Source organism: Neoarius graeffei, chromosome 7 (assembly GCF_027579695.1).
Source record: "Neoarius graeffei isolate fNeoGra1 chromosome 7, fNeoGra1.pri, whole genome shotgun sequence".
Lineage (NCBI taxonomy): Eukaryota > Metazoa > Chordata > Actinopteri > Siluriformes > Ariidae > Neoarius > Neoarius graeffei.
In genome coordinates, this window is record NC_083575.1 from 100,831,265 (window position 1) to 100,854,045 (window position 22,781).

Genomic DNA, 22,781 nt, shown 5'->3' on the forward strand with positions numbered 1-22,781 from the left:
AGTTTAGTTGACCATAGATTATTTGCTAAATAAATAAATGCCTACAGTTCATGACACATGGATAAATAGGATTTATGACAAAAATATATTAAATATATTTATAAATCCAAAAAGGAATAAACACACACAGGTTTATTCATACGCACTTCATTTTATCTCAAAAGTGACGAATGTGCTCTTCTTTCATGGGATAAAGACATGGGTGACATGTGGAGGTCACATGCCCAAAGACATGGGTGACATGTGGAGTTCACATGTGCAAGGACATGGGTGACGTGGAGTTCACATGCGCAAGCTGAGCCAATCCAAAGCTGTCGGTGACTTTATGCTGTTAGTTTTCCTCTCTGAAGGCGGCTGCTTGCCGACATTCGTGGCAGATTCTGCTCACTGAGCACTTGAAACTTCGACATTTTACCTTCCTCTTGCTGTCATTGTAAGAGTCAACAGCATAAAAATTGTTTTGCCCGCTGGCTGAGCGAGGATTTTGTGTTTTTTTTTTTTGTTTTTTTTTTGCGACGGACGCTAGAAGAAATGCAAGTAAATTGCTGGCTATGCTGCTAGTTTAAACTGTTAGCATACGAACGATGGAAAGTTCCATTTACGAAATTGCACGTTGCTGAACTCCCATGTCCCTTGTGTTTTTGGAAGCGGTTGGAAGGTGGATTGGCGTGACTTGTGATCGTAGTGCCACTGTATGTGTGTACAGGATTTTGATCTCTGGCTGGGGTTTTTTTTGTCTCTTTTTTTTTTTTTTTTTTTTTATGGTTTTCCTTCTTCTGTGAACCCCAGGGGCGGCGCATGGACTCTTCTGCTGTGACCACTTCCGTACTGTAGAGGTGGAGGTAGCTTCCAGCAGTTGTGGCAAGCCAACCAAATTGGAGAGAAGAACTGTGATTTTGTTATCCACCCGGTTGATCTATATATTTCATTTCTGGATTGATATTTTGACATTTCATGCACTGAAGGACATTTCTAATTTTATTTTATTTTTTTGTTATTTGTTTATGCGTTAATACAATACACATAAAACTTACCTGAGTTGTGTGCGTTTTTGCTCTTCTACTCAATGCAATTTCTGATACCCCTTTCTCCAGTAGCGAGCCTAATCTTTTGATGTGCTGGTCCAAAAGGTAAACATATAGTGGTATAGGCATCTATAACCTCCAGCGGTTACTCTTAATAGTGTGAGCTGAAGTAGGTTACAGAACTTGGCAAGCCAGCCAGGAGAAAGTGGAGTATCATTGAGTAGCAGGAGTAAAACGGGAAAAAAAGGAAACAACAATATAGAACAATGGATATAGTGAAAAACAAAGAGGCAAATGTTCGTAATTCACTTCTCGTCACTGGGTTAACTCAAACTGAAATAGATGAGGAGCTTGAGGAGCACCTAAAAAGCTATGGCTCCATTAATAGAGTACTAGTTATTGATGATCCAAGATCAGACTTTCATCTCTGCTCCATTGTGGAATTTGCAAATAGCTCTGCAATGCACACATTAGGACCCACATTGCCAGTAGAGTTACAGAGTTTGGCTGATGCAGATGCCACCTTTTATGTGTGCTCCTTGAATAGCGTTTACACTAGCACTGCCAGTAGTAGTGTCACCAAGGGGTATCTTGAGGAACTGCAAGCCATTGCTAATAAGAGTGGGAAGTCATTTCAAAAGGTGCTTCAGGAGGAACTAATGAAGATGAGCACAGGGGAAGGTGTGCACCTCCCTGCTGACACTACTACTCCAGTTGAGGTCTCTGAATCAAAGTTATCAAGTCATGACCCACCAGAGCATCCTGATGCATCAGCTTCTGATGGGGAGGCCTAGAATGTCGAAGTGCCATTATCAGTAAAGCCACAAACCCTCTCGTCTGCTGATGCTGCTTGGGTGTCCCCCCTTAATCCAAGCTGACCATGTTGGAGTAAAGGAGATGGTGGAAATACAGCTGGTAAGGTTTCAACTATCTCAGGTGAAACTAAGCCTACCTTGCTAAGGAAACAGGCCACTACTAGGAGTCCACAGGTAATGTCCTCCCTTACCAGAATGAAGGGTCAATCACAGCCTGCTGTGTTGGCAACCGCACCAGCAAGTAGCGTATCTGCTAACTTGAACACGCATAACCAAGGCTTCCTGTCGAACTGAGTCAGTAGCGATGATGGTGCAGCTGCAGCGACACCCTCAGTCCTTACTGTGAACAGTGTTAACCCCCTTGCTGTGCAACATGTGGTTGTTGAGCATGTTGTGCGAGCCAATGAATCTCTGTCCCCGATGCACTCTTCCTTTCGCCTCAGACCTTTCTCTGGAAAGATTTCCCGTCCTAACCGTGAATTTGACTATGACACCTGGAGGGCAAATGTTGACTTGATCTTAACTGATCCATCCATACCTGATTTGCACAGGACACGCAAGATCCTAGACAGCCTGTTGCCTCCAGCTACTGATGTCATCAAGCATGTTAGCCATCAAGCTCTGCCATCAGTGTATCTTCAGCTGCTAGATTCAGTCTGTGGCTCAGTAGATGATGGAGATGAGTTATTGGCCAAGTTCATGGTAACACTTTAGAACCATGATGAAAAACCATCTAAGTACTTGAACTGCTTGCAGGTTGCCCTAAGCGCTGTGGTCAGGCGAGGTGGTGTCACAGAGACTGAATGAGATTGCTACCTCTTAAAGCAGTTCTATTGAGGCTGCTGGAATGATGGACTGATCTCTGATGTCCAATTGGAGCGAAAAGCAAAAGCACCACCCTCTTTTACTGAACTGGTCCTACTTGTCAGAACAGAGGAAGACAAATGGGCCAGTAAACAGTTGTTCGGGTTCAATGCCCGAACTGATGATCACATCATCAGTTTTTCTTTGGCTAATCAGACACAAGGTACGCCACCACTCTTGCCAGAGCGGTTGGGGGTTAGGTGCCTTGCTCAAGGGCACTTAAGTCAATCCTGCTAGTCTGGGGAATCGAACCAGCAACCTTTTGGTCCCAAAGCTGTTTCTCTAACCATTAGGCCATGACTTCCCCTAACCCAGTAAACAGAGTCGTATGAAACATCACCTTGGACTAAATAAGCAAAGTCCTGCTGCCCTGAAACTGAGAGCTGCAGCACAACAGCTAACTGCATGCAGCTGTACTACATTGGAGAAAGAGGCAACTGAGACTGAATCCTTGAAGAGACAGCGCGATGAGATGCAAGCTCAGGTTGCTGTTATGCAGACTACCACCCCATGTAAAGCTAAAGGCAAGCATCCTGATACAGCTGAAACCCACACCTTGAAAAGATAGATTGCTGGTGTTCAAGCACAGATTGCTGACATGAGAACAGCAACCCATGAAACTAATAGTGACCACCTCGAATCAGCAGAGGTAAGGACACTGAAGCATCAGCTTGCCATTCTTCAAGCACAGGTGAACCCAGTACAGGCTCAGAGTCAACAGATACCATTGTCTGCATGCTCAAAAGGTTTCTCCAGGGCAGTGCAACACCAGTCTTCAAATAAGAAGGCAAGGCAAGTTTATTTATATAGCACATTTCATACACAATGGCAGTTCAATGTGCTTTACAGAAGTAAAAACAGTAAACAATAGAGAAATAAAATTACATAAAATAATTTTATCTTTATTCTAAAAGAATTAATTAAAAGAATTAAAAGAATTAAAAGAAAATAATAAGAATTAAACAATAGTAGAAATAAAAAATTAAAATGCCAAAAAGAAAAAGGAGAAAAAGAAAGAAAAAAAAAAAACTAGCAGAATAAAATAGAATAAAGTTAAAGTAAATTTAAAACATGCAGAGAAAGTAAAGATTATAAAAAATGTAAAAATATTAATTATTTAACAGAAAGCATCTGAAAACAGCTTGGTCTTTAACCTAGATTTGAAGCTGCCAACAGCAGGAGCATTTTTAATGTCCTCTGGCAGTTGGTTCCATAGCTGTACTGCATAGTAGCTAAAAGCTGCTTCACCACACTTTGTTTTAACAACTGGTTTTAATAGTAAATTTTTCTGTTGCGATCTGGTAGATCTGATTGGGTTAGGCCGCTGCAACATATCAGAGAGGTAATTGGGCCCTGTACCATTTAGAGATTTGTATACCAGCAGCAATACTTTAAAGTCAATTCTGTAGCTTACTGGAAGCCAGTGAAGGAACCTTAGAATTGGAGTAATGTGCTCTGTTCTTTTTGTTCGTGTGAGAACCCTCGCCGCTGCATTTTGAACCAGCTGAAGTCGTTTGATGGTCTTTTTTGGCAGGCCTGTGAAAAGGCCATTGCAGTAATCAACCCTACTAGAGATGAAGGCATGTATTAGTTTTTCCAGATCATGTTTTGACATAAGTCCTCTTAGTTTGGAAATGTTTTTTAGGTGATAAAATGCCGTTTTAGTGATTGCTTTCATGTGACTGTCAAAGTTTAGCTCGCTGTCAATGAAAACACCAAGATTTTTAACCATTTCTTTAGTTTTAATCCCTTTTGTGTCAAGAATAGTGGTAATCCTGAGTCTTTCATCTTTTTTTTCCAAATAGAATTACTTCCGTTTTATCTGTGTTCAGCTGAAGAAAATTTTGTGACATCCAGCTATTGATTTGATCGATACACTGGTAGAGACATTCAAGGGGGGCATAATCATTTGGTGATGGAGCAAAATAAATTTGGGTATCATCTGCATAGCAGTGATACAAAATTGAATTTTTATTGATAATTTGCCCAAGTGGGAGCATATAAAGGTTGAAAAGTAATGGTCCAAGAATCGACCCCTGGGGGACACCACAGGTCAAGGGCATTGACGTTGAGGAACAATTTCCCAGGGTAACAAAGAAGCTTCTATCTTTTAAGTATGATTTTAACCAATTGATAACTTTACCAGTCAATCCAACCCAGTGTTCAAGTCGATATAGCAGTATGTTGTGATCAACAGTATCAAAAGCTGCACTGAGGTCCAGTAATACCAGGACCGATGTTTTGCCTGCATCAGTATTAAGACGTATGTCATTTATAACTTTAATCAGCGCTGTTTTAGTGCTATGATTGGCACGAAATCCTGACTGAAAATTATCAAAACGGCTGTTTGATATCAAGAAGGCAGTTAATTGATTGAAGACAATTTTTTCCAGGATTTTCCCGATGAATGGTAGATTTGATATTGGCCTGTAATTATTTAACACTGAAGGATCCAGATTATTTTTTTTAAGAAGGGGCTTTACAACAGCTTTTTTTAGGGACACAAGAACAACACCAGTCTCCAAGGATGTATTTATAATTTGAAGCACATCTGTAATTATAAGATGAAGAACAGACTTAAAGTTGGTGGGCAGAATGTCCAGTTCAGATGTTGAGGAACTGAGATTTTGTACAGTTTTTTTAAGAGTCTCATAATCAATTAAACAAAATTCTGACATTGTGTTAAAGTTATCTATCTGTGTCATTGGTGATTGCAGTTTTTCAATTTTTTGCAACTGAGATATATTATGAGAAATATTCTGCCGTATTTTATCAATTTTACCTTTGAAGAAGGATGCAAACTCATTGCATTTATTAACTGAGAGAAGTTCAGGTGCTAATTGTGGTGGGGGATTAGTTAGCTTCTCTACTGTTGAAAATCGCACACGGGCATTGTTCATATTCCTGCTGATGATATTGGAGAAGAAAGACTGTCTTGCTTTACGAATTTCATAATTATAATTACAAAGCATCTCTTTATGGATTTGATAATGGATGTGAAGTTTAGATTTGCGCCATTTTCTTTCAGTCCTTCTACATTCTCTCTTTAGCAGTTTAACAGCCGGGTACTGCTTCCATGGTGCTTTCTGCTTATCATTGACTCTTTTTATTTTGAATGGAGCAATATCATCCATAATTTGGGTCATATTTAAATTAAAAAATTCCAGTAAATCATCTACAGAGTCTGACATTTTGGTTGAGTTCTGAGAGAGAGCTTGCTTAAAAAGAGCACATGTGTTGTCGTTTATGACTCTCCTGCCTATAGTTGTTGAGCTATTCTGAATGTGAGGAGACATAGAAACTTCAAAGAAAACACAGAAATGATCAGATAAGGCCAGGTCAACAACAGTATAAGAAACAGTAAGACCCTTTGTGATGACGAGGTCAAGAGTATGACCACGAGAGTGGGTCGGTCCCTGTACATGTTGTACTAGGTTAAAGTTATCAATAATTGCAAATAGTTCTTTGGCATAAATGTTGTCAGTATTATCTACATGCAAGTTAAAATCCCCAGATATAATAAGACAATCAAACTCTAAGCAAATGACTGATAACAATTCACCAAACTCTTCAAGAAAGACTGTGGCTGAATGTCTCGGAGGCCTGTAAATAGTTAATAATAATATGTTAGGAGAGCATGTAACAAGTGCACATAAGTGTTCAAAGGACATAAAATCACCAAGTGAGGATTGTTTACATTGAAAAGAGACTTTGGATATATTTGCGATCCCTCCACCTTTCCCTTGTCGGGTAACATTCAAAAAATTAAAATTTGGGGGAGCTGCTTCGATAAGGGTGGTAGCACTATTTGCTTGATCCAGCCAGGTTTCAGTTAGAAGCAAAAAATCAAGATTGTGTTTACAAATAAGATCATTAATTAAAAATGACTTGTTTAAAAGTGATCTAATGTTCAAAACAGCTAGTTTTACAGTAATATTTGGTTGTGCACTCTGATGCTGTTTTAAAACAGGAAGGAGATTAGATTGGTTCACCCCCAGGGTTAAATGTGCTCTATGTTTTCTGTTTCTTATCAACACAGGAATAGTGTCAACATCGGATCCCAGCTTTTTTTCTACATCCATTTGCAGGGACCCAGAGTACATCAAACAAGACTTTCTAAATGTTCCATTTGGTTTGAGGGTGAAAGGACTGGAGATGACATGTATCTTTTGGATGGTGAAAAAGATTTGTAGCCAGCTGAAAGTCCTGGACGAACACAATTTTGATGAACTGGGTACACTGCTTGTCGCGACAAATTTGGGCTGGAAAAAGAGAGTGTAGCCATTGGGAGCAATTTTTTCATGCTATTTGGGAAATCCATCCGAGGAGAAGTGGAGTCGTCTGTCCTTGAATGTTGGGAGGCCTGCAAGTCAGATGTTTGTGTGTCCTTGATGACGACTTGCAAAGATGATTGTTTAGGCTTTGTAACTATGTCAGTCTGCGACATCTTATCAACTGTTTTCCTCGGTGCTGGCTGAGAAAAGATTGCAAGTTTGTAGTGGTCTGCTAAGACTTTGGCTCCAATCCAGCTGAGTTCAGTGCTATTTGGCTTGTAGAATTCTTTGCGATTCCAAAAAAGATTAAAATTGTCTATGAAATTCATACCAAATGAAGAACAAGTTTTTCCAAGCCAGGTGTTAAGACTGAAGAGTCGAGAAAAAGCAAAACTTCCTCTCGCTGGGAGTGGGCCACTGATAAAAGATTGAATTCCAGTCTTATAGAGCTCAGAAAAAAGTTTTCTGAAATCATCTTGGACAAACAGCTGTTCTCTGAAAACATCATTTGCTCCCACATGTACAACAATACGCTTAATAGTTTTATGCTCGGACATGAGTTTCAAAATGCTGTCTTTGGTGTCAGAGATGGATGCATTTGGAAGACAACAAATAATCATCTCATAACCTTTTAATTGTCTTACAGTGGAATCACCAAGAACAAGGGTTGTGGGATCAGGTGGTGTTACGAGCTGCTTTTTGCCTCTTCTCACAGCTCTTCGATCTTGGTGCGATCTCTTTTTACTATGTGTTTGTCCACTTGACAAATCCTCTTCCACATCCCTGAGGCATTCAAATTTGTTCTGAAGCTTTATGGGCTGTGGATTTTCCATAGGATTGTAGATCCTATTGTAATTTGTAGAACGAGCTGGTGTTGAAGTAATTACTCTTCTGTTTTTGTTTTTGGTCTTAGCACCCATCATTTGCCAGTTTTCAGTAATCACATTTTGTACAGCTTGAGTTATGAATTCTTCCACTTGGTCTGCAATGTCCTCAGTCTGTCGGAGCGCAATCTCTGCATTCTCAGCCACTGTTTCTGTACTCCTTTCCTGAGATATCGCTTTTAATTCGTCCGTCTTTGGCAGAGCATTAATCTTTGATTCCAGAATAGAAATCCTCTCTTCTAATTCCATGCATTTTCTGCAGGATTTTTTGCTTCCTGGCATTTAAAAAAAAAGTGGAAATTAAAATTAAATTGAAATCTTATAAAGATGAAGAAAAGAAAAAAAAGTGGAAATTCAATGAGAAAGTAAAGTATAGAAATAAAGATTAAGAAAGCAGGATCAAAGCAAAGAAGCGTCCTACTCGCTTGAGTAGGCAAGCAGACAGTCCAGTTCAGGGGAAGCAGCAAAAAGTAGGCTCCGACCATGGTACTGTTTCCGCTGTGGGGAAGATGCTCACCTTGCAGTTAACTGTGTGAATGAACCAAATCCTCCTTTGGTTGAAGAGAAGAGACGACTGCTTAAAGAGAAACAAGAGAAATGGGACCAGCAGAGTGGCACCACGGGAAACCAGCAGTTAAACTTCTAGAAGCCCCCGTTGCAGGGCAGACAGGGACTGAAAACCAAACTAAGTGCCCTAGGAAAATTAAAAGAGTGGCTAGCAACTGTGGTAGAGTTAACACCACTTACACCATTCCGCCACCAAAGCTAGTCGGAACCAAATGCACTGCTGAAGTGACTGTTGAGGGCAACAGAGTTAATTGCCTATTAGACACTGGGTCTCAGCTGACCACTATCCCACTTGCGTTCTTCAAGAGTCACCTTTCTCATCATTGTTTGAAATCCTTGGACGATCTTTTAAATGTAGAGCTGCAGATAGAAGGAGCCAATGGAGAAGCTGTTCCTTACCTTGGATACATGGAACTGAACCTCTTGTTTCCAGAAGAGTTCTTGGGAAAAGAGATTGAGGTTCCTACCTTGGTGTTGGTTGTTCCTGATGTGGGTAGTACGCCTCAGATTCTCATTGGCACCAACTCACTAGATGTTCTCTATTCCCACTATGTTGAGAAGCATGATTGTCATCCTCAGTCATTTCTTCCTGGTTATAAAGTAATTTTGAAAGTCCTTGAAGCACAGCAATGGCAGATATGTGCTGGAGCCCTTGGATGGGTGAGGATGCATAACAATGCTCCTGAAGTAGTGCTAGCTGGCAGCACAGTTCTTTTGGAGGGGCAAGACTATGTGAGTGGTGCTCATGGAGAGAGATTGGCCGTTGTAGAGGCAGCATCTGGGTCGTCCCTTCCTGGCGAATTGTTAGTTGTTAGCTCATTGAGCACCCTACCTGCCAAACATTCCTGCTCTATGTCAATCCTGCTGAAGAATGAGACGCAACATGACATTACTATTCCTCCAAGGACAGTGTTGGCCAAGATCCACGCTGTTCAACAGATGATGGGAAAATAACTTTCTACCAACTTGACCTCTCCTGAAATAAAAATGATGGAGTTTGATTTTGGCGATTCCCCTCTACCACCAGAGTGGAAAGAGCGGATCACAAGACTGGTCAATAGCATGCCTGAGGTCTTTTCTCAGCATGATATGGACTTCGGTCATCCTGACAAAGTGAAGCACCGTATTAAGCTAGGTGACAACACCCCAATCAAGCAGCAAGCTAGGCCCATCCATCCACAAGATGTAGACACCGTCAAGAAACATCTTCAAGAGCTTCTGGAATTTGGCATCATACGTGAATCTGAGTCCCCCTTTGCATCCCCCATAGTCATTGTTCTGAAGAAAAATGGCTCTGTGTGGCTGTGTATCGACTTCAGGAAACTCAACTCGCAGACCATTAGAGATGCCTACGCTCTGCCGAACTTAGAGGAGGTATTTTCCCTACTGACTGGTTTGAAATGGTTCTCAGTTCTTGATTTAAAATCAGGCTATTACCAAGTGGAGATGGAAGAAACTGATAAGCAGAAGACCGCGTTTGTCTGCCCCCTTGGCTTCTGGGAATTTAACAGGATGCCACAGGGAGTTACCAACGCGCCAGGTATGTTCCAACGGCTAATGGAGCGATACATGGGTGATCTCAACCACAAAGAAGCGTTGGTCTTCATTGACAATCTCATAATCTTCTCGAATACCTTGGAGCAACATGAGTCAAGATTACTGCAGGTCCTCAACCGACTGAAAGAGTATGGGTTGAAATTGTCATCAGAAAAATGTAAGTTTTTCCAGACCTCAGTCAGATATCTCTGTCATGTTGTTTCTCAGTATGGAGTGGAGACAGAGCCACAGAAGATTGAGGCCTTAAAAACCTGGCCAGTACTTAGGAATCTTAAAGAACTGTGCTCTTTCCTTGGCTTTTCTGGGTATTATAGACGGTTTGTGAAGGACTATTCGAGGATCACCAAACCTCTCAATGACCTCACGGGAGGATACCCACCTCTCAGGAAGCGCAGCAAAGGGAAAGGAAAACCTAACCAGTATTTCCATCCAAAGGAGTCTTTTGGACAAAGGTGGACTCCAGAATGCCAAAGAGCATTTGAGGAAATCATTAACAAGCTCACCACAGCACCTGTCTTGGGATTTCCTGACCCCAAACTCCCCTCCATCCCTCACACCGATGCTAGCACAACAGGGCTTGATACGGCATTGTATCAAGAACAAGATGGGCAGATGAGGGCTATTGCTTTTGCAAGCAGAGGACAGACCAAGAGTGAGGCTAAATACCCCACTCATAAGTTGGAGTTTCTCACTCCGAAGTGGTCAGTCACTGCTAAGTTTAGTGATTATTTGTATGGTGCTGACTTCACGGTCATCATTGATAGTAATCCTTAACTTATCTTGATGTCTGCTAAGTTGGATGCCACAAGTTATAGGTGGTTGTCAGCTCCATTGACATACAACTTTAAGCTCCAGTCTAGAGCAGGAACTTGGAACCAAGATGGACTTTCCCGTCGACCCCTTGGGGAGCTCCAGGATGATGCTGTGTCAAGAAAAGAGTGTGAAAGAATTGAACAGTTCACTCTACATTACCTCAAGGATCAGGAGACCCAAGTTGTTTTTCTCCCTGACGCCGTGAAGGCCATCTGTGAGAGGCATAATGTTGATTGGTCACTTGAAGGTTCCACATGCCGTATTCCATCTGTCACACTTGTGGAGTCTCTTGCTATTCATTCTAATGCTCTGCCCAGTGGCTTCCAGCAGGAAGATGACCGTGGACTACCTGTAATTGGTCAATGGACTGAAGAGGAGATGAGAGAAAAGCAAAGGGCTGACCCAGATCTCAAGGTGGTCATTGAGCACAAGGAGTCTGGAGACATGCCTTCTTCCTCCTTGAGACAAGAGCTCCAAGATCTTACTTTATGGAAGCAGTTAGAGATGAGGAGTGGTGTGTTATACAGAACGCGACAAGAACATGGGCAAGTCACACGTCAGCTAGTGCTACCAAGTGAACTGAGAGCCACAGCATTGAGAAGCCTACATGATGATTTGGGTCACCTGGGCACAGAGTGGAGTCTCGACCTAGTGAGAGCAAGGTTTTATTGGCCTAAAATATCCACATGTGTAGAGCAGAAGATCAAATCGTGTGAACGTTGTGTGCGACGGAAGGCCCCAACTGAGAGAGTGGCTCCCTTGTTAAATATCAAGACCAGCAGACCATTGGAGTTGGTCTGCATGGACTTTCTATCATTGGAGCCTGACAGGAACAACACAAGAGATATATTAGTCCTGACAGACCATTTCACTAAGTACGCAGTTGCTGTGCCCACTCGAAACCAGAAGGCGCAGACTGTGGCCAGGTGTTTATGGGAGAACTTTCTGGTGCACTATGGCTTTCCAGAAAAACTTCTGAGTGACCAGGGCCCCGATTTTGAATCTCGCACAATAAAAGAGCTATGCTCCCTCGCTGGTATTCAAAAGGTCAGGACCACCCTATATCATCCCAGGGGGAATCCAGTGGAACGATTCAATCAGACCCTCCTCTAGATGTTGGGCACCTTGGAAAATAAGGACAAGTGTCATTGGAAAGAGTTTGTTGAGCCTCTTGTGCACGCCTATAATTGCACACGGAGTGATGTGATGGGGTTCAGTTCCTACAAACTGATGTTCGGTAGACAACCTCGGTTACCAGTTGATTTGGCATTTGGTCTACATGCAAGCAGACAACCTAAAGCACATTCCCAGTATGTGCATGACTTGAAAGGCCACCTAGAGGAGAGCTACCGGATAGCCACTGAGAACACTATGAAGATAGCTGAGCGCAATAAACTCTGCTTTGACAGAAGAGTTGTTGAATCCACTCTTGAAGCAGGTGACCGCGTTCTTGTAAGGAATGTTTGGCTGTGAGGAAAGCATAAGCTGGCCGACAAATGGGAATCAGATGTTCACATAGTGGTCAAACATGCTGGCAACTTACCTGTGTATACTGTCAAACCAGAGGGTAAAGATGGTCCACTGCGCACCCTACATCATGACCTTTTGCTGCCATGCGGGTTCCTACCTGTGGCCGAATCAGAAGTTCCAAGACAAACTATCAATAGACCTAGGACAAGGAGGCAGTCCAGAATGAATGTTACAGATGAGTCTCAGGTAGCAGATAATAACTCGGATTCAGAAGATGATGACTATTATTACTACCCAGGTAGGGAGACGTTGAACACTGACCTGATTGAAACAAGAGTCTTGACCTGGCCAGAGACAGTACCTCCCAGGGAGGAACAGGCCAGAGAGACAAATCAACCAGCCCAGACTCCAGTTGGTATGCTCTCTGCTCCTGCCGTTCTGGATGATAAGATGGAAACCTCTGTAATTGGCGATCAAGATAAGGAAGAGAGATACACATCTGAAAGAGAGGCAGCGGAGCTTTCGGTGGAGTTTATTCCATCAAAACCAGAGGAACCGATAACCCTCCATGGTAGCACCTCAAATGAGCTACATCCTAAGGGATCAGCCAGTTCTCAGTGGAGAGAATGCTCAGCTGTTGTTGAGTCAGAGGCCGAGCACATCTCTGAGCACAGAGAAACCGGTTCCCCAAAGAGTATGATGGAGTCTCCCTCTGAACCTGACGTGATGAATGAGATCCTTCCTGTTTTGTCTGACCTGTCATTCGGTGACAGTAGCGGAGATGCGGAATGCCTCGTCAATGAACCTCCTAAGGACCCGTCAGTACACAGGGTCTATGAAGGGACAGCACCTGGTATGTCTGAAGGAAGACGGTCTCCAGTCATCATGGATAAGAGAGATACTATCCCCAGACATTCCCAGAGGCATAGAGGGCAACCTGAAAGACTACAGTACAGTCAGCTGGGAAATCCCTTACTGTCTATAGTCCAGTCACTTTTCCAGGGCCTCAACCTCGCCTTTACAGATGCGCTTCAGAATCATGGCTATGCAGATGTTCCTCAAGCAGCACCTAGGACAGTCCGTAGTCATATGGGTCTAACGGGACGTACACACCTTTAGGAGGGGAGGGTGTAACCCTGGTCACTGCATCCTAGTCATTAGTTTAGTTGACCATAGACTATTTGCTAAATAAATAAATAAATAAATAAATGCCTACAGTTCATGACACATGGATAAATAGGATTTATGACAAAAATATATCTATAAATCCAAAAAGGAATAAACACACACAGGTTTATTCATATACACTTCATTTTATCTCAAAAGTGACGAATGCGCTCTTCTTTCATGGGATAAAGACATGGGTGACATGTGGAGGTCACATGCGCAAGGACATGGGCGACATGTGGAGTTCACATGCACAAGCTGAGCCAATCAGAAGCCGCCGGTGACTTTATGCTGTTAGTTTTCCTGTCTGAAGGCGGCTGCTTGCCGACATTCGTGGCAGATTCTGCTCACTGAGCACTTGAAACTTCGACATTTTACCTTCCTCTTGCTGTCATTGTAAGAGTCAACAGCATAAAAATTGTTTTGCCCGCTGGCTGAGCGAGGATTTTGTGTTTTTTTTTTGTTTTGTTTTTTTGTTTTTTTTTGCGACGGACGCTAGAAGAAATGCAAGTAAATTGCTGGCTATGCTGCTAGTTTAAACTGTTAGCATACGAACGATGGAAAGTTCCATTTACGAAATTGCACGTTGCTGAACTCCCATGTCCCTTGTGTTTTTGGAAGCGGTTGGAAGGTGGATTGGCGTGACTTGTGATCGTAGTGCCACTGTATGTGTGTACAGGATTTTGATCTCTGGCTGGGTTTTTTTTTGTCTCTTTTTTTTTTTTTTTTTATGGTTTTCCTTCTTCTGTGAACCCCAGGGGCGGCGCATGGACGCTTCTGCTGTGACCACTTCCGTACTGTAGAGGTGGAGGTAGCTTCCAGCAGTTGTGGCAAGCCAACCAAATTGAAGAACTGTGATTTTGTTATCCACCCGGTTGATCTATATATTTCATTTCTGGACTGATATTGTGGCATTTCATGCACTGAAGGACATTCTAATTTTATTATTATTTGTTTGTTTATGCGTCAATACAATACACACAAAACTTACCTGTGAGTTGTGTGCGTTTTTGCTCTTCTACTCAATGCAATTTCTGATACCCCTTTCTCCAGTAGCGAGCCTAATCTTTTGATGTGCTGGTCCAAAAGGTAAACATATAGTGATATAGGCATCTGTAACCTCCAGCGGTTACTCTTAATAGTGTGAGCTGAAGTAGGTTACAGGACCTTTAAGTTTATAATCCATAAATGCACTGTATCTTCTTGAAATCATTTGTGGATGAGCTCAAGCGACACTTGTGGATAAGATGCACGTGGTTTTTTTTTTATATATATATATATATATATAAACAGTCTGGTTACTTTGTGAACATTTGTGAAGACTTGGAAAAGTTTTTAGAAAAATGTCAGATTTACAAAAGGCTGATCAACTCAGATCAGTAGTGTACTCGACTCGAAATTTTCTTTAATGACTTGGACTTGACTCGGACTTGAATACTGGACTCAGACTTGAGGTTTAGTGACTCGGCTGCCCACAAATAAGCAAGTGTGGACACACCCCAGCTAATCTGCATTTGGTGAAGCCCACAAAACTAAAATGGAACAAAAAGGTTATGATAATCGTGGGCACCAAGTGCAGCACACAATGCAACCTTTTTTTTTCTCCCTCCCCCAAAGCAAGAAAAAGAGGATAGTTGCATAAACTAATCAATTTCTTTTATATTTTAATGATATGAATATTTTTGAAAATCGTAACTCCTCTCTAGGATTATTTGTCATTAATGCTGTCATTATTTGTGATTAATGCTGTCAGACCTCCCCATTATTACACAAATGCACAAGGAGGGTTAAAAACATTGTATTGCACTGAAGGTATTATAATCAACTGGCTGGATAGAAGTTAGTTGAACACACATGCGTTCATCAAGCATTATACAGATAAATTAAAACACATTTGCTTTATTTCAGGAGTACATGTGATGATGGTTATCAACCAATTTAACAAGCAGTAACATCATTTTTAGTATTAAATTCAATAATTCTACAAATCATGCCATGCAGAAATAATTGTTTTTAATTATGTTTATTTTTTTAAACTCTTGCAGCTCAGGAATTTCAACATATTAAGGGACAAGTAACATCTGATGAATGAATGAACAAACATGTAGGTTTGGTTGCTTTATTACTACAAAACAACACTGGGGGCATTCTTCAAATACTGCAGTAAGGAAATTCCTATACTGCTGCAGACCTAATTGAATGCCGTCTGAACCATTGCAGTGCCCCCCCCCCCTTCTTTTTCTTTTTTGAATACATCTGCATTTTTTAATTAAATTGCTATTCTTATGTCTTAATGTATGGATGGTGGCTTGCTTTCATCAGTTACATTAATATGAATCAGATGGATTAGGGTTTAATCAAAATTTAAGAAGAAGAAGAGAAGCAGAAGAAATCACATGCACACTTCAAGCATAGTGAAATTCATCCTCTGCATTTAACCCATCTGAAGCAGTGAACACATGCGGGCGCACACACCCAGAGCAGTGGGCAGCCACACTAGAGCGGCTGGGGAGCAGTCAGGGGTTAGGTACCTTGCTCAAGGGCACTTCAGCCCAAGGTTACCCCACATTAACTTAACTGCATGTCTTCGGACTGTGGGGGAAACTGGAGCACCCGGAGGAAACCCACGCAGACATGGGGAGAACATGCAAACTCCACATAGAAAGGCCCTCACCAGCCGCTGGGTTCGAACCCGGAACCTTCTTCCTGTGAGGCAACCGTGTTAACCACTATGCCACCGTGCCAAATTTTATTAAATTTGCGTATAACTGAAATTAATAAGCATTTTAAACTTGACAACCTAATCCATATATAAAATCTATATGACAGAATGCAGACTTTGTGTAAATGTGACTAGAAACTATTTGCAAATAAATCTATTCATATCCAGCTTGATAAATAAGGTCCATTGTTCTATCTTTCAGAACCTTGAATGCTAGGGCGGAGTCTCCTTCTCAGTCCTGGACGAGCTGTAAATAAGGCTAGGCTTGCCATTAGATCAAACAGAAACCAGCAACTCCCCTTGGTTGCTCAGACCCATGGAGTTATAGCCAATGCTGTGCATAGCTGCTGTTCTAGTACCTTCTTAAATCTACCAGTGTTCCAAGCTAGAGGTTGCTATATCTTAGTCCTCAAACTTTTTTGTTGGGTCTCGGTCTTCATTTATGTAGAATCTTGAATGTTTGAGGTTCAGTAAAAATGCTCCCTTATATTGGATTAGTGTTGTTACATTTTATCATGTTGCATTTCATGTTCAGTCTCTGATATTTTTGTCTTCTCACTTTTCCAGAAGTAAAGAATGCTCTACTGCAAGTTTTTTCCTGCTCCACATGTCCTTGTTCCTATGCATCTCAAATTTACCTCGACAAACACATCCAGAGATGCCATTATGAAGAGTATGTGAGACTTCAGGAATCAAGAGAGATTAAATATGAGCTTCAGATCCCCTCTGAAGGCTCCAGTAGTCAGCCAACATCAACTGATAATCCCAGTTCTGACTCTTCTCACAATGATCTACAGAAGGAAATTCATCACTGCTCAGACTGTGGAAAGAGTTTTGGTCATCAGAATGTACTCAAGACACACCATTGTAGTCACAGAGGAGGAAAGCCACATTACTGTTCACAGTGTGGAAAGAGTTTTACTCATCAGAGTCATCTCCAACGACACCAGCGCATTCACACAGGAGAGAAGCCGTATCACTGCTCACAGTGTGGAAAGAGTTTTAATCGTCAGAGTAGTCTCCAACGACACCAGTGCAGTCACACAGGAGAGAAGCCGTATCGCTGCTCGCAGTGTGGAAAGAGTTTTACTTATCAGAGTCGTCTCCAAGTCCACCAGCGCATTCACACAGGAGAGAAGCCGTATCACTGCTCTCAGTGTGGAAAGAGGTTTACTCGACAGAATGTTCTCCACCAACACCAGCGCATTCACACAGGAGAGAAGCCGTATCACTGCTTGCAGTGTGGAAAGAGTTTTACTTATCGGAGTCATCTCCAAGTCCACCAGCGCAGTCACACAGGAGAGAAGCCGTATCACTGCTCACAGTGTGGAAAGAGTTTTACTTATCAGAGTCGTCTCCAAGTCCACCAGCGCATTCACACAGGAGAGAAGCCGTATCACTGCTCCCAGTGTGGAAAAAGGTTTACTCGACAGAGTGTTCTCCAACAACACCAGCGCATTCACACAGGAGAGAAGCCGTATCACTGCTCACTGTGTGGAAAGAGTTTTACTCATCAGAGTGGTCTCCAAGTCCACCAGCGCGTTCATACGGGAGAGAAGCCGTATCACTGCTCCCAGTGCGGAAAGAGTTTTACTCGTCAGAGTCATCTCCAAGTCCACCAGCACAGTCACACAGGAAAGAAGCCATCTCACTGTTCACAGTGTGGGAAGAGTTTTACAACGCAGAGTGTTCTCCACGTTCACCAGCGCATTCACACAGGAGAGAAGCCGTATCACTGCTCACAGTGTGGAAAGAGTTTTACGACACAGAGTCATCTCCAGCGACACCAGCGTGTTCACACCGGAGAGAAGCCACATCACTGCTCACAGTGTGGAAAGAGTTTTACGACACAGAGTAATCTCCAATTCCACCAGCACTTGCACACAGGAGAGAAGCCGTATCACTGCTCACAGTGTGGAAAGAGTTTTACGACGCAGAGTAATCTCCAAGTCCACCAGCACTTGCACACAGGAGAGAAGCCACATCTCTGCTCACACTGTGGAAAGAGTTTTACTCAACAGAGTACTCTCCAACAACACCAGCGCATTCACACAGGAGAGAAGCCATATCACTGCTCACAGTGTGGAAAGAGTTTTACGACACGGAGTAATCTCCAACGACACCAGCGCGTTCACACAGGAGAGAAACCACATCCCTGCTCACAGTGTGGAAAGAGTTTTACAACACAGAGTAATCTCCAACAACACCAGCGCGTTCACACAGGAGAGAAGCCACATCATTGCTCACAGTGTGGAAAGTATTTTACGACGCAGCGTTATTTCCAAAAACACCAGCGCATTCACACAGGAGAAAAGCTGCATCACTGCTCACAGTGTGGAAAGAATTTTATGACGCAGAGTTATCTCCAACAACACCAGCGCATTCACACAGGAGAGAAGCCATATCACTGCTCACAGTGTGGGAAGATGTTTACTTTTTCAGTTGCATTTAAGACCCACAAGTGCACCAACATTGCATGATTTAAAATTGTCAAATTAAATATGGTTATTACTGTTTTGGCTGAAAGTGATCTGTACTTTGAACTTTATTGTTCATATTATATGCCTGTTTTAAAATATGTAATCTTTATAGTGATGTTTAAAACAAGACTATTGATGTTTTCTTTTGACCGTAAGTGGTTATTAATTACCACCATACAACTAATGATTTAACTGCAGCACGAGACTAATTGTTAATGGAATGATTCCTGGAATTATTACTGATCAGGTGTTTAATGTATTATGTTTAACAGAAATGTGGATCAAAGCAAATGAGTATGAAGCTTGCCCTGCTATATGCATCAGTTTCACCTAACTGGTAGAGAAGGTGGCATCACACTTATTTATAATGATAATCTAGGCATCATGCAAAAACCTGAGCAAAAATTTAGTGTAATTGAAGTTCTTAATACTAACGTGTAGCCTAAAAAAAAAAAGTCTACCCAGTCAGTTCAGCTAATTATTATTTACAGACCCATGGTCTATATTTTGAATTCTTTTGTGAATTTGCACATTTCATGTTAAACCTGGTTAATTCTTTAAACCAATAATTAATTGTTAGTGATATTATCCATTTTGATAATCTGGAAGACTGTCTGAGAACAGCATTCATGTCCATTCAGTAGGGGTTAATCAGAACATCCTAGGACCAACTCATAATGGTGGTCACACTCTTGATCTAATACTTGCATTTGTATTGTATTTTCTGTAAAGCTGCTTTGTGACAATGCCTGTTAAAAGTGCTATACAAATAAACTTGACTATTAAATATAGAACATATAGTCACACTTCCACAGTCTGAAGCTACCAGAAATCATTACCTCATCTCATTTGAAACGTCTTAGCAATAATATATGCACGTTGCCAAGCCATCGCATCAAAAGTACATTCACATCAACTACTGCATAAAGTTATATCAATAGTTTCCCCAGAGTTATCAACTTTGATTGGATCACCATCAGACCCCACAGAACTTGATCAGCCAACTGAATGCTTAGGATCAACGTTCCACTATACTTTAGATAATGTAGCGCCACTTAAAAGAAAATAATTCAGGAGAAAAAAAAACTAGCACCCTGGTCTAATGATAACACATGCATCTTAAATCATAAAATTAGAAAATGGCATCAAACAAAATTGACAGTATTCCAATTAGCATGGTAGGAGAGCCTCTTGAACTACATCGACAAGCTCTTTGTGCTGCTAGATCAACGTATCTCTCCACCCTCATAGAGGATACTAAAAATAATCCTAAATTCTTATGTAATATCTTAGCAAAATTTATAGGAATAAGACCACCACAGAAACATGCACACCTTCAATATGACTTCATTTTTTTTCAGTGGCAAAATTGAAAATGATGCAAAAAAATCTAAATATTAATTTAAAGCCCGACAATTTGATAAGTATTCCTGTAGAGAATAATATAACTACATCAGAGCAATAATTTGTTTTACTCCCCTGAGAGACAACTATTTTCACTTACTTCCTCAACAAAATCTTCAATTTGTGTACAAGATCCCTTACCTACATGATTCTTCAAACTGATAACACTAGAAGCAATCAAACATCATCTAAAAATAATCAGTTATTCTTTTAGCAGTGGCTACGTGCCTAAATCTTTTAAACTAGCAGTTTGTGAGATCATTAATTTTAAAAAAACACTGTCAGCTGTCCAATTATAGGCCAACATCAAACCTCCTTTTTATCTCCAAGATCTTAGAAAAAGCTGTGGAACAGCAGTTATGCTCATATCTACATAGGAGTAACATCCATGAAATGTATCAGTCAGAATTTAGACCTCATCATAGCACAGTGACCACACTGGTTAAAGTAGTAAATGACCTACTACTAGTTCCTGATCAGGCTTGTGTCTCCTTGCTTGTGCTGCTTGACCTTAGTGCAGCTTTTAACACCACTGGTCATACGGTTCTCCTTGATAAGCTAAAAAAATGTCATAGGAAAAGGAACAGTCCTCTACTGGCTCAGATTTTATTTAACTGATCATTATCAATTTATATATGTAAATGGTGACTTCTCTATGCATGCTAATATCAAGTTTGGTGTTCCACAAGGTTCTGTCTTTGGCCCAATGCTTTTTCTTTATATATATTACTTCTGGGTAATATTATTCGTAAGCATGGTAATACTTTCCACTGTTATGTTGAGAACACAGTTGTATGTTTCAGCAAAGCCAGATGAGAGACACCAACTTAATAAAACTGAAGAATGTGTAAAGGACATTAGACACTGGATGCTTATTAACTTCCTTTCTTCTTAATTCTGACAAAACATTCCTAGTACTAGGACCGCGTGCAGCTAGAAGTAAGTTTTCTGATTACATAGTAACTCTGGATAACCTTTCTATTTCTTCATGGGCAGCAGTAAAAGACTTTTGTGTGATTATTGGCTCCAGTCTTTCATTCAAAGCTCATGTAAATATTACATGGATAGCCTTCTTTCAGCAAAGAAATATTGCAAAGATAAGAAATTGTCACTACATGAGGCAGAGAAACTAGTTCATGTATTTGTTACCTCGAGGTTGGATTATTGTAATGCCTTACTGTCTGGATGTTCCAGTAGGTACATAAACAAGCTCCAGTTAGTTCTGAATGCAGCAGCAAGAGTCCTTAATCAGAACCAGAAAATATGACCACATCACCCCATCTTATCCGTGCTGCATTGGCTCCCAATCAGATTTCACACTGATTATAAAATGCTACTATTGACCTATGTGGAAGACGCCATCCTCTACCTGCTACACTGAGCCCACTTGCATCTGGATAAGGGAAATGGCACAGTGAGGATCCTCTTCTTGGACTTCTCGAGTGCCTTCAACACCATCCAGCCCCTATTGCTTCAGGACAAACTGAGCAGGATGTGAGTGGACCCCTGCCTGGTCACCTGGATCTCCAGCTACCTCACTGACAGGCCACAGTACGTCAGGCTGAAGCAGGGGTGCAGATACGTTTTTTGAACTGGGGGGGACAAAGCTGCCAGTAAACTAACCCCACCCCCAACATGTGTTGTGCGAGGAATATACTCTGATGCCCTCAGGGCGGCGACATTACTCAGCTAAGACAAAAAAAACCATCACTCCTTCATCCCTGCAACCGTTAGCTTTCTAACTTTCTAACTATGCCTGTGTGTTGCATGAGTGGCAGTCAGTCAACAACTCTTCGCAAAGTTTCCTTATGAAAGAATATGCTCGCTGAAATTATGGCAGGGAACGCCAGATTAAACATTAAAACTGCCTTCTGAGCACTGTATCTACAGGCTACCACCAAAAGAAGGAGGCTACCAGAAAGGCATCTCTACTCTGTACGATTTTACTTTCACTACGACATTACTTTGAACAGACTATCAAAAAATTGCAAGGTGATATGATAAAGTAAGGCACAGTTTACTTACAGTCATTGTTTTTTGAAAAAACGATGCAATCGTTTTCTGTCTTTTCGGTTTGGCACCTTTCATCATGCCGTGTTGGGGTCCTGAACTAGGAGCTGTCCCCGATATGCCTGTCAAACTTGTTGTGGGTAACCATAGCAACCAAGCTCGAGCTCGCAACCTGTGCAGTCTGCGCAGCTCAACCAACCGAATATCAGTCTTTGTTTTGTTTTATGTGAGTTGTTGCAACTATGTATGTACTGCTGTGCACCTCAATAAACCGAATGGCAATTAGTCTTTTGATTTTTCCTTGAGGTTTGCCTTATGCAAAGAAAGACAGCATAGACGTTTTTTCCTCCCTATAAGTGGGGGGGACCGAACGAGGTGAATTTAAATCTGGGTGGGACGAATCCCACCCGTCCCACCCTCTATCTGCGCCCGTGGGCTGAAGGACATCACGTCTGACACTGTAATTAGCAGCGCCGGAGCACCCCAGGGCATGGTGCTGGCCCCTCTTCTCTTCACCCTGTATACCGCGGACTTCTGCTACAACTTGGAGCTGTGTCATATTCAGAAGTTTGCCGATGACACAGCCATTGTTGGGTGTATCAGTGATGACAGAGAGGAGGAGTATAGGAGCCTGGTGAGGGACTTTGCTGTGTGGTGCAACAGGAACCATCGGCAGCTCAACACCTCAAAGACCAAGGAGCTGGTCATTGACTTTGGGAGGTTCAGACC

At 41.8% G+C, this 22,781-nt stretch overlaps 1 protein-coding gene across 12 annotated transcripts in view; it reads left to right on the forward strand.

The window, feature by feature from the left end:
- LOC132889818 (zinc finger protein ZFP2-like) overlaps window positions 1-21,059 on the forward strand; it is a 101,776-nt gene extending 80,717 nt beyond the window's left edge. For all 12 annotated transcript variants that reach the window (XM_060926675.1, XM_060926673.1, XM_060926676.1 and 9 more), the window contains one exon: window positions 16,726-21,059. In XM_060926675.1, the coding sequence (XP_060782658.1) occupies window positions 16,726-18,638 (1,913 nt within the window). In that variant the 3' untranslated portion in view covers window positions 18,639-21,059. The remainder of the gene's footprint in view (window positions 1-16,725) is intronic.
- The last annotated feature ends 1,722 nt before the right edge of the window (window positions 21,060-22,781 follow it).